The sequence below is a fragment of the Electrona antarctica genome (assembly GCF_951216825.1).
Source record: "Electrona antarctica genome assembly, chromosome: 6".
NCBI lineage: Eukaryota > Metazoa > Chordata > Actinopteri > Myctophiformes > Myctophidae > Electrona > Electrona antarctica.
Genome location: NC_136811.1, coordinates 14,743,647 through 14,756,342, shown reverse-complemented (window position 1 = coordinate 14,756,342; position 12,696 = coordinate 14,743,647). Strand labels below are relative to the sequence as shown.

At 42.5% G+C, this 12,696-nt stretch overlaps 2 protein-coding genes across 7 annotated transcripts in view; one reads left to right on the top strand and one right to left on the bottom strand.

Annotated features, from left to right (window-relative positions):
- Positions 1-12,696, bottom strand: part of LOC306924684 (uncharacterized protein) — a 67,949-nt gene that overhangs the window by 11,060 nt on the left and 44,193 nt on the right. The window contains exons 1-5 of one of the 5 annotated variants that reach the window (XM_079503281.1): positions 8,144-8,236; positions 5,313-5,411; positions 3,633-3,700; positions 2,703-2,928; positions 1,991-2,107 (exon numbers count right to left, since the gene is read on the bottom strand). In XM_079503281.1, coding sequence (XP_079359407.1) covers positions 1,991-2,107; positions 2,703-2,928; positions 3,633-3,698 — 409 coding nt within the window. In that variant the 5' untranslated portion in view covers positions 3,699-3,700; positions 5,313-5,411; positions 8,144-8,236. Of the gene's footprint in view, positions 1-1,990; positions 2,108-2,702; positions 2,929-3,632; positions 3,701-4,979; positions 5,249-5,312; positions 5,412-8,143; positions 8,237-12,696 lie in introns of those variants that run through there. The other 4 variants (XM_079503280.1, XM_079503279.1, XM_079503278.1 and 1 more) reach the window with 4 other exon arrangements.
- The window catches only part of LOC306924683 (uncharacterized protein), a 34,475-nt gene continuing 27,348 nt past the window's right edge, over positions 5,570-12,696 (top strand). Inside the window, exons 1-4 of one of the 2 annotated variants that reach the window (XM_079503276.1) lie at positions 5,570-6,160; positions 8,164-8,282; positions 10,232-10,521; positions 12,453-12,573. In XM_079503276.1, coding sequence (XP_079359402.1) covers positions 6,062-6,160; positions 8,164-8,282; positions 10,232-10,521; positions 12,453-12,573 — 629 coding nt within the window. In that variant the 5' untranslated portion in view covers positions 5,570-6,061. The remainder of the gene's footprint in view (positions 6,161-8,163; positions 8,283-10,231; positions 10,522-12,452; positions 12,574-12,696) is intronic. The other variant, XM_079503277.1, reaches the window with a different exon arrangement.

Sequence of the window (12,696 nt, the reverse complement as noted above, 5' to 3'; positions counted from 1 at the left end):
TGGGCAACAAACAAGTTCCTTTCCTTTGTAGAAACAGTGAAACACTGTATCTAGTACTCCAGGAGAAGTTAGAAAAGGGATCCAGGCACACAGGTGGACCCCGATGTCAGCCAAAACACATTAGTAGCCAACACTGAGCTTTTCAAATCTTTCCCAGCCATGACAAAAATAAAGACTTTTATATTTTTTCACCTGATCAGCCTGGACCCGTTTTTTAAATCCTCCTGAAATACTTGATACAGACAGAAAGGAACTTGTATGCTGCATGATGTAACCATCTCCGAAGAGCATGTGACCGCAGTTGGATACAAGCACAGACCTATGCAGCTGTCATGTATCTCTTGTTGTGTATCAAATAAGAAAACTAGGGGGATTTTTAGGCCTTAGTGGAGGCCTTGCATTCTTGTTACTTAATGACATACTTTGGATACGTTGGAATGGACATACAGTAGGAAAGGCAACAACTCAAGAGAACAAACTGTGTAAAGTTACACAGAAAACCATAGTGGCCATCTCTTATTCAGCTCCTAGTGCTCGGCTTACACTCTGATGTCAAATGATCGTTGGGGTTTCTCGTTTCAAAATTACATTAAGTGCAAACTGCAAATTAAACAAAAAAAGATTGTTGCCCAACACAGTCTGGGCACTGAGCAATAACAAGAAGAGCAGGGTGATTGTGCAGCTTTATGGGTTGCAAAAACCCATAAAGTGGTGATTCTCCTATCCTCAAAAGGTCAGGAGCATCAGAAAAGAATTAGGTGAACCCAGCAAAACAGATTTATTCCACTAACTCCTCAAACCCACCAGTTTACGAAACAATGGAAGCTTCAGAGAGATGTTGTTTAATTGGATCCTCATTACTACTCTTCCTCTGGTCCAGAGAATTTGTACTTATGGACACCAGGGTAGGTTTTGTACAATGTTGGTAATCGATTTTTGAAGGAGATTTTTTTAAATGTTTTTTGTGGCTTTCACCTATATTTTATATTTTGTATGGGGGGACAGACTACTGTCTGTCCCCCCATAAAAAATATGGGGGGACAGGAAATGGGCAGAGAGATGGGGGGTGACCAGTGGTGTCATGCTCATAGAACACAGTACCACGCCGTGGTACCAATCATTTTTTGATGTGCACGTGCAGGGACGGAACCGAACGGAACGGTACACGCTAGACGCACACGCTATGTGGCGTCCCCCCGCATAGACGCACTGTACCCAAAAATCCTTTGGTCAATTGCTAGCCTACTTGCATAACATGTTTCTAGCTGGCAGTGAGTGTCCCCCCGACCGACACCTCCCCCAGATTCACACTGTGTCAAGTACACTGCACAAAGGCAACACAGTTGAGTAAGTTTACTCCATTACTCATTCTGGTGTTCTTAAGAATGTCTCGTCCTCGTCCTCCAACGAGTAAGAAAAGATTCCTTCAAAGCAAACTTTTTAATTATGCTACTACTGTAGCCGCGCCTCCTACAACTCCAGCAGCAGACGCAAATGCAATCTGCAAATGCAAGATTAGAGTTAGAAAAAACATAGTTTTTGTTTATCCTTTCCCACAATTATACATGTGCAGTGTGTTGACATAGTTTTTCTTTGTATTATGGCCTACACATTTTTATTCAAGGCATTCCTTGAGAAGATTTATAAAAGTTCCTAAAGTGTCCTACTACTATTAAATATTTATACACCAGTAAACTATAATATTAATCAATTTTAAGTTCATTAAGACGAAATTCCTGGTCTTGTCATGAGTTGACTCACTGTCAGCTGACGTCAACGTGTACGTGAATGTGACATCATTAAAACACTGTGGTACCAAAAAAAACACCATTACACCAAGGGGGTGACATGCCGTCGGGATCGGGAGTCGATCTGCCAGACTGGATTGCCAGCCAAGGTGCCTGGACCTCTGAGCCACGGCCCAAGCCTTTGAAGAAGATTTTGAAGGAGATTAATAATCATTCATCGCAATTTTCATCATGTGTGTTACCTGCATTAGGAGCATGTAGTGCCGAGACAATCATGGTAGTGGTAGGATGGCCGACAAAAGACTGGGAGGAGGTGGGAGAGACTAGCGTTCCCTGAGGCGTTGTGATGACCAGACCAGCTACACAGAGACACAGACAGAATGAAACATGATAAACCTGTCTCTCTTTCCAGCTGCCATTAACACATTTCCTGTCAAATTAAGAACTAATTTTGTCAAATGCACCCAGCTCACAATTATGTTTCAGTGACCCCAAAACACATCTGAAGGAGAGAACAAAACTAACAATCCTAATGACATAATGGCTCACTTTCTGCCTTGGTAAACTTGGCTTGTGTAAGAATACCTATTAGACATCACCAGACAAATCAGTAGGCGGAGATCTATGATCTTCTGGCTATGGGAAATTGGCCAAGGCAGTGGCTCAGGGGTAGAGTGGCCGCATAGAAACCACGAGGTTCCCAGTTTGATCCCGGGCTCCCCCAGAGTTAGTGCCGAAGTGTCCTTGAGCAAGACTCTCCCGATGTGCAGGTTGGGGCCTTGCATGGTTTCCTCCGCCACTGGTGTGTGAATGTGTGTGTGAATGGGTGAATGACAGTGTATCTAAATAATCTCTATACATGTCAATGCCGGCCTTAAAAGGTGAATACGTGTTGCTGTTACAGACATTGAGAATATCATGTGTGTCTCCGCAACGCACTCCACCCAAGCTCACCTGCCGTCATGATGCCGGTGGAGGGGACGGGGACAACCGTGATGTTCTGGGTGCTGTGTGTTGGGTGGTGGTGGTGGTGGTGTCCCTGGCCCTGGCCCCCACCGTCCCCCTTGGTGCCAGGGATTGTGAGCACAGCTGTCGAGTAGTGGGGGGTGGAGTAGTGTTGGGTCGTGGGGGTCTTCTCCTGCTGCTCTTTCATCTTGTTGAGGAACATGGCATTCTCAATCTGTCAGCGGTGGAGTAGAGAACAAACAGTGCACGGAAAAATTATATCCAGGTCTATTTTTATACGTGTGTCACGCTCAGGTATGCAGGCATCAAATATTTTTTGCCCTGAATACAGGGTTTGTGCAGGAGTTCAGAATTCTAATTTGTGTATTTCAAGAGCCTTCAAGAGCTATAACTAAGCTATAGATTTTCTGATGACGCAAATTAAGTTGATTTAAGCACTATTCTGACCTTCAAAATAGCGTTCAATTCAAGCATGTTCCTTGGATTCCTAGTATCTCCTGTGACATTTCCATCATTCTATCTATCTTTTTAAGATATTCGTTTTATTGATAGTATACAGTATAGACAGGAAATGGGGAGAGAGACGGGGAGTGACACGCAGCAAAGGTCGTCAGGATGGACACTCTAACCTGCGACATGCTGCCAGGCTGCACCGGAGCCTAAGTGGCCGGACCACTAGGCCAGCGGCCCAGGCCATCATTCTATTTTTAACCTTTTTGCATCTTTTATAAAAGTAATACAAGTATAACAGGGCGGTGCCAGCCTCAGCAATAATGTAGGCTATAGGCAATAGTGCATAGTCTTTCTCACCAAATATGCAACAATAAACTGAAGAGTCAGTATAGTAACTAAATAAGCTTCTTAACCTTCACATAAACTAATTACAGAGAAGCCGTTTGAAGATGGGTCCAGTCTTACCTGTCCTTGAACAGTTTGAACAGGGGACCAGAAGTAGGACGAATTAAAGTGGGATTCATCCATCATTTCTTCAAAGGGACAGAAAGAACATTGAATTAGTCCATCTAATTGCAATTTTATCTGGACACGTTGGAAGACTCACAATTCTCCATTGTTACATCCCATACAAGTAGGCTATAAAGGGAGTGAAATTAGTGGGTTTTCTAGACATGGCAGAAACACAACAAAAGTTGATGGCTGTAAAAAATAAAAATGCAATAAAATATATGTCAATGTCCTAATGCATTTGTGGTAGTCCTACTAAACAAGTAGGCTACCTAAAACGAATGTAAACGATAGTGTTTTCAGTTTGTATAAGGCTAGTTAATAAATTACTATTATAAAACAATAATAGCCACACAGTCGATTAACCATTTTACATGTCAGAAGACCGATCTACACAACAGCATAATTCATTCAACAGAGCAAAAGCAACAGCGGTTACATTTTGTGACATTGGCAATTTGGCATGCAATGTATTTGCCAATTGTTCATTTGAGTGACAAATTATGAATTTGAAACGGAATCTCTAAAGTCTGGACTGTCTGGTGTTAGGCTAATAAAACTGACGGGGGTAAAATGATGTCTGTGTGTGTAGTGAACAAGAAGCATGTCAATGGGTGTTTGTTCTAAACATTTTGTTTACTAAAAAAAAAAAACGTTGTCATTCTCTGCCACATATCATGAATCACATATTTGAGGCGTCCACCTCTGTTGCAAATGCATATGCAACCCATTATGGAATGGATTTTATAAATCGGACCACCATAGATAGTGTAGCTAGTGGTGCATGATCAGATCGACACACTTTGTAAACAATAAACCCTTTTTATTATTGCTTTTAGCCTACACAGATTATGTGCAGCAGATTGCAGAACGTTGGTGCCGTGCAGAAACGACACAATCACACTATATATTTATCCTTTCGGCGTGACGACTCCATTTCGAGTCCTCAGTCGGCAATGCTAACATACATATAGCAAAAAATATATATAGGCCAGACTTTGTAATTAATGGACACACATGGTCCAGAGTACAGACAGAGCGAGGTGTCCTGCTACTAGCGTGCTCGTGCTTGGGAAAAAATAACAAGCAAAGAAGAAGAAGAGAGAGAGAGCAAAAAAAAAAAAAAAAAAGGCAAGGATAAAAAAAACCAAAGAAGAGAAAAAAACCAAAAGCCCATCTCGCAGACTTCCGGCTGTCTGGAGACGACGGGCGTAGAGTAGAGCAGGCAGGCGGAGAAAAAATCGGCGCAAAAAAATTTAGCACAAAAAACACTGTCGTGCAACACAAACACTGGCTATTTACCGGTGATAACGGCTCCCGTCTCACCTCCCCCGGAAGTCCCACGTCCCCGGGACACTTTGGAAACTCTCACCCCCAAATCTGTCCACTTCTAGTGGGGGGATCGACGAGTTTTTTTTTTCGCTCCCCCTTGTTGTATTTTTTTTTCCTTTTTTTTCTCGGCGGATCGAGCTGCTGTCTGTCTGCTCTCACTGAGGTCGTCACACAAAGGAATGCGTGAGGGTGACGTCACTTCCGCCGAGCGAGGCCAATTCATTTAGAAGGAGAATGAGATGAAGTGACTTTACTCAGAAAGAATCAGCTTTATATATATATTGTCACATCACAGTTTTATACCTGCGTTATAGCAGCATGGAGTCCACTTGGAATGTTGTATCTCTTCTCTTGCACGGTTCTTGTAAAAGTCCTAGTCTCACATCTGTTGTTTCATGTTCACTTTGAAAGAAAAAGAGGAGTGACTTAGTTTAATATCCTGTCTGTCCTACATTTCGTTTTCGTTTCTTATCCAGTGACAAGCTTTTCAGCTTGTCACTGTGATATTTTAAAAACATTTTACACTCTGTTGGACTTGGACCTGCATGACAGCATCCTGGAAAAACATCCCTATCTAAATGTATGATTCGTGTTGTACGAGTTACTTTATGTCAAGAATGCACAAGGCACATTTTGATTTTTACTGTGCAAAATTAATTACAGACAGTTATTACAAGTACATAACATATAAATAACCCAGCAGCACACACAGGCCCTCAACGGTCCACACGATGTCGCTGTACTGTAAGGACAATCTATATAGTCAACACCATCAACATCCGGCAACAGCGACACGTCTCGACTCAACTGAACTGAACTCCAACTCCCTTCACTTGCAGCTCTGTTGTCTCTCGAGTGACGAGTCTCCGCCAATTCTACTACGTGGAGGCTGAAACAACATAAACACATTTACTTATCTCTCTGAACTCCCCCTAAAGAGGAATGCCGTGGTGCCACTGGTAGGCAAAAGGCTGTAGATATTAGACACACTTCTTCCTTCCTTCCCATTCCTTTAGTTTTAGGTCTTAGTTAGGCTACAGGTTTCAGATCAAATGGGGGAGGTCACGGAGGTGAGGAAGCTGCAAAAGAAACTGAGACAGATTGAGAATCTGGAGATCAAAATCACTCTCAGCCCAGAGGAAAGACTTAAGGTACCGAAGACTTCATCATCTACTTGTTGTGGTTCTGTAAATCCTCGATAGGTTTTCCCCGCTTGTGCAATTATGCACTGATTATAACTCACTCGAGTGAGTTATAATCAGTGCATAATTGCACTGATTATAATTCACTCGAGTGTCTTGCTTCACGACACGATGAATTGATGAATTGACCGTCCAGGACCACAATGGAAACAACAAGCCGATTCCTTTTAACAATCATCGTACCAATCTACTGTTTACAAACTGTCAATAAAGTATTCAAAGACAGCACAGCACATGAGTGAAATTGGATTTATCACAGGGTACAATCAACCCATATCTTTCGTCCCCTGCATATTCTGTGTACAGTAGCATACAGTAGGTATATAGGGCTATTATTTAGGTATTACATATAGATATTGTATTGTAACAGACAATCAAAATAACAAGGCAATTAAGCCTAATAGCCTATAGGCCTATTTGGTTTAATGAAGGGCACTTCTATGCATCAAAAAGATGAGAAACGGGTTCCTGTGAAAATGTAATGTAATCAGCTATGATGTAACACAAACAGAAGGATATGTGATTAACATGAATTAATAATAACAGCTGCTGCTGAATACATAATGTTGACAGCCCTGCAGAGTTCAGAAACCCATACTTGCAGTAGAGTTCACCAGACAAAATAATAATAATAATTAAAATAAAATAAATAAATTCAAATTCAATGTGAAAACCTTGGTGTACCGATTGAGAATACACTAAAGCCGAGAATAGCAGTACAAAGATAGACAGACAGACCAACCATTATTGATTCTGCTGGTGAAATTCAGGCAATTATTAAACACAGGACAGATAAAAGTTAATAAAATAATAAAGAGTAAGCAGGTATTAAATGCAAAGAGATTAGGAATGAAGTACCTTTCGTCCATTTGAAAATAGCTGATCTACAAGCTCACATTTTATAGGCCAATATTTGTGACATGGGACATAATGAGTACCTTCTACTTTTTGTACTTTTACTTGTATAACCGAGTATTTCTACATTGTAGTATTGATACTTTTACATGTGAGTACTTTTTCTACCACCACTGTATCAATGTAGTCAAAGTCCACTAATAGTATATCAACAGTACTGACTACTGTAAAATGTAAATGTATTCAAACTTCAAAGTCAACTGAATTAACAGTGGTATAAAAATAGTCAAAGTGTACACATAGACAATCTATACTCCCTGACTAGATTGACTGTTAAATATGTAGCCTACCCAACATAACAGTCAATCCACAGACAGTCAATCCATATAGTGAGAAACTATTTGTGGTAGTTAATGAGCTACAGTTATTTGCTGAGAAAACGTAATCAACAGCCTTTACATTACCCAGTTGCTGACTGTGCATCTTAATCACATCACAGGTTCAGTTTTACTCGAGTTTGTTATTTTGGTACTTTGGAGTGCTGAATTTATTTAGTCTCAATGGCTAGTCTATTCTTATTCTATTCTGCTTTAGCCCCAGAGACCCACATAGTCTTAAATTAGCATTCAACATTAGTTTTCCTTCCTTCCTTCCTTCCTTCATTCAATCTATCCTTCACTCACAGACTCACTACACACCTGAACCTCTGCATCAAAAAGCTGCTTGGCATAATGAGTGCATATTACAAGTTACAACCCAATGATTAAAGCAAGGCAGATTAGACTGGCCATGCCTAATTGCCCATGGAGGTAGTGAGGTACCGCAATTGCCTTACATCTTGTTCCACCTCTGAAGTTAATGAATAAAGTGAACCAGGCTACAGCCTACATTATGTCACGCTTGTAAACTGACAGCGGGCTCATTGCCTTGGTGTACTGTGCTGTCTGTGCACACACACCTTGTCGCTCAATCGATGCTCAGTTGCAAGTTGTCGACTAATGAATAAAGAAAACCTGAATATGTTTCTATGCATAATGAACAAGCCAAATGTGCCTGGGTGGGTGGCCGACCAATCACCTGCCTCCTCTCCTCCTTAGATCTCGAGGAAGGCGGAGCTACGTTCCAGATTGGCTGGACTGGTGCTGCAGCTTTTTGGCCCACAGCAAACTCCTGGGATTGTGGAAGAAGGAAATAAGGAGAAGATGAAAAGACAAGTGTAAGTAGGCAGGGAGAATAAGCGACGCGGGAGGGAGATGGTCACAGAACACGGGAATAAACGAGGGGATAGGTGTGGGCACCAGACAGATGGCGAGAGGCATAAATTCTTCAAAAGCATTAACATTCCCTTTGATGGCTTTGATCAGATTTTTTTCTTCTTCTGGGGGTCAAATCATGTCATGCTTAAAACAAATCTTCCTGGGTTTTGTACCACATCACGTAGAGTCTACATGAGGTGGTCTGGAAACCCTTGGATGAGGTCTACAATGTAGACCTCATCAGGGCTGGAAACCCTTGCATGAGGTCTACAATGTAGACCTCATCCAAGGGTTTCCAGCCCTGTACATCGGCCCCTTGGAGGACCCTCTGGGTGCAGATCTCAGCGTGATTTTGATTCTGAATCCATCTGTTATGGTCAAAACTAGCGGTATATAACTGTGGTTATAATCTTTTACATGCACAGAATGTCTACACATTTTTGCTCTATAGGGCTTTTAAAATGTTCTGCTCCTCTGTTGGGTTGCATGCATATTTACTGTTGATTTTGCTGAACATAATTCATGCTTGCACTTTTTTACCTCTACAACATCATGAACAGGGGACTACAACTATAACAACTAGATTGAATTAAAATCAACATTGCTAGTATTACCAGTATTTGTTGGTAATACATTGGGGGGTATTTTTAAGCCTTTATTTGATAGTTCCAGTGGAGAGAGACAGGAAATGCAGAGAGTGTAGGGGAGTAACATGCAGCAAATGGTACGACCACCGGCCAAAAATCAAACCAGGGACTAGTTGATGTCAAGGGCATTTTCCTCACACAGTAAATGGTACAGTAAATGCCCTAAAAACACTTGGCTGTTCGATTGCCCTGGTATGCCAGTATTTCAGAGGTTGTAGTAGTTATGCAAAGTGAAATTGCAATATATATCCTTATGTATCTTTTATTGTATCTTTCTCCCTCTACATGGAGTGTTACTCGCAGGACAAAGTGGTTCATGAACTCACTGCTGATCATTGTCTTTGTGAATCTCCTCCATTCTCATACTCTGATCAACTCATTCTCTCAATCCACCCCATTCGACTGGTATCATGTATTGAATCGGCGAAATCATCCGTTATCAGCACGTTTGAATGGTGCCAAAATGTCCATACTGGCATCCTCACTGTTCAGTATGTCATTATCTGCGATTGTAGCATTGTCATTATCACTGATGTCCTGACGGAGGCGCGCCGTGTCTGGTGGCCATGAGCTACGTGAGGCACCAGCCGAGCGACTCGCCGTGCCGAGCGTTGCGAAGGCCACCAGACCCGACTCGGCGCCGTCCGAGTTACGTCCTGATAGGCAGAGAATAGTATATATTAGTAGCTCCTAGTTCCATGCACCGACAATAGTTGGAAATGACACGTCCACCAGGGGGAAACCTTGACCAGGCTATGTGGTGAGGATGCCAGTATGGACATTTTGGCACCATTCAAACGTGATAACAGATGATTTAGCCGAGATAATGGTCATACTCTGACCAAGTCATTCTCTCAATCTGTCTCACATGCCTGCTGTTTGGTTAGCACTTGTGTTCTGTGTTGGAGGGCCCTTAACCCATTCTGGGCGGGAACCCCTTTTGGTGTTTTAAACATTATGTTATAATTTAGCTATTGAAAAATAGCAGATCTACAAGCTCATAGCGCGCCACCGAGTGGCGCGCTATGAACTTGTAGGTCTGCTATTTTTGAAAAATCGTTAAAAGGTGCCTCAAATCTTTCAGAAAATTGTCATGATTTAGAAAACATTTTTTTTAAATTTCGACGTCAGGCCCGAATGGGTTAAAAACATTACTCTACAGTTAGGCATGCTGTCACAGAGGTTGCTTCGTCCCTTTACACGTTGATCATTCCATGACGTTGTGTTTCTTTTTTCCTCTTCCCTGTTCTGCTTGAGCACAGGGAGGACAGCTCTGGGGCCGTTCCATCACAGATGCCTCCAGCCTCAAAGATCCCCAAAGGGGAACCAAGTGCCCAGGTTGTGCGGCCAACGCTGGCCGGCTCACAGACAAACATAGGAACAGGGGAGATCCAGGTGGGATTAGAGGGGGAGAGATCAGAGACGGGCAGAAGGCGAGATACAGCGGGAGCAGCCAAATCGTCAAACCACCGCACCGATTTGTCAGAGGACTGTCCAGCCCTGGCTGCCAGTGCAGAACCCAGGACGGAAACACAGCAACTTGAGCAAGAAGGTGGGCTAATTGTGTGTGCGTGTATGTGTGAGTGTGTATGTGCACGTATGACCATGTGTCTGTGTGTCACACAAAATGTGTCCCTGGCAAAACTCGGACAGCGTCCGACTGCCCGGGCGCAAACTATTCATGTGTGTTTCTAGACCAACAGAGCCAAATGGCAATTCAGACGTTGAGCCCCCTCCTTCTGTCTTCCTATTGGTTGACCGACATGTCACATCCCCAGGAAGAAGTACGATAACTATAGTGGACTTGCTTCTCGAACCTAATAATAAAATAACAACAATAATATCATATATATATCTCTACTATTGACTCGATCTTTTCATTACTGCAGTGCAGTCCCAATTTTTAGAAGGTGGCATATCTGTTTCCTGTTCCAGTTAATTTCCCCATAGCTTTGTTTTATTTTGGCTTGGCAGCAGGTTTGAACCAAAAATACACACGACAACATGTGCTTCCAGCTGCATGGAAGCACATTTTCACATGGGGTGTAAACATGCCACGGTTACAACTCCTAATTACTACCACTAGTACGACTAATAATAATTATAGTAACAGCTCGGCTGTTGATGTCTGAGGTTTCTCAAAAACACCACGGTGCAGAATCGAGGTGACGAGCAAAAAACGTCCAGAAAGATTAAGCTGCAGAGAGAGAAGGGTGTATCGTACGTAGCAAGAAGCAACAACAACCACACCGATCTGACCTTTCAGTCTGTGTCTGCCTCCCTGAGGGACACACGGCGTGTACTTCCTCTGAGCCATATTAACTCATGGCTTCACGGCAACATCATCATCATCCACATTGAGGAACACTGAGGTGTTTTATCTTCAGTTAAGCAAAAAACGCCTTGGTTTTAATACGTTTTGTGCCCCCAAGCACATCAAAGGGCAAGCTTAGGTTTTAGGTTTAGGTTTTAGGTTTATTTATTTAGCACATAGTATAAAAAATAGACAATACATATCGAAGAACAAAAATACAATGCAAGGAAAGGAAGAAGCCAGCTGGCTTATTTGGAATCCTTTCCTGTAGAGGTAAGTAACATCAGAAAAAGAGAAAAGAACCTGCTCATCTGCTCCAAAACTTATACTTTATTGACGACGTTTCGAGCCAAGGCTCTTCATCTGGTCAAACTGGTCAAACAAAGGAGTTTGACCAGATGAAGAGTCTTGGCTCGATAACTTTTGGAGCAGATGAGTGTGTGGGTTCTTTTCTCTTTCTCTTTTACACCTGTATTCTTATCCATGCAAAATTCTTATCAATGCAATTACCACCAGCTTCATTGTAGGTGTCACAAGCGACACATTGAAATAGGAAATGGCCAATCTCGAAGCTCCAAATGGATCATGTGTGAGCTGGTTGATCAGCTTTCTTCCCCACACAACACTGATATGACATGGCATTCATGAGACATGGATCTTTGTTGTGGCAAATGCACAGAGCACAACTCTGCCACACATCAGCTCAAGAGACATGTTTCTTTTCTATTCAACCTCCGGTGGTTCAGTCTGGTCACACCACAATGTGACATCACTCCTTTAAATGTCAGATAATGTCAAAATGGAAATAGAAAGGCAAAATAATACATCAAGGAAAAGCAATTATAAGATCAACGTACATTATGTATGTACTTAAATTATGTATTTTAAATGGCAGATTTCCGCATATAATGCCCAAAACGGGGACAGACTAGAATTTGTGTCTGTCTTTGGAAAGGAGTGCTGATATAGTAAATTAAAAGATAATTCGTAACTTTCAGTATACTGTATTGCAGTAATAATGTGTGGTTGTCCCAAAGCACACCTGGACTTATCTCACGACACCAGTGTGTCTCGGGCGCACCGTCTGGGAACCAAACAATAGTCGCCGATGTGTCAATACCACTAACTGCGCAAATTAGTTTCCATTCACGTTATCCTCCCTCTCTCAGACACGTTTGCATCGCTCCAGGCCCTCTGGGAAAAGGCCCGGTTCCGCCTCAGATTCCTCCATGGTCACAGCGACATTGTCACCTGCGTCGTTGCCATTGACAACCTGGTGGTCTCCGGGAGGTAAGTGCAGCGGGTGGTGCGGGGGGGGGGGGGGGGGGGGGGGTGCGCCTCCGGTAGACAAGAGAGATCTGCAGAATGAATAATGCAGATAATTATGTCTCTCGCACTCTCTTTTGTTTCACT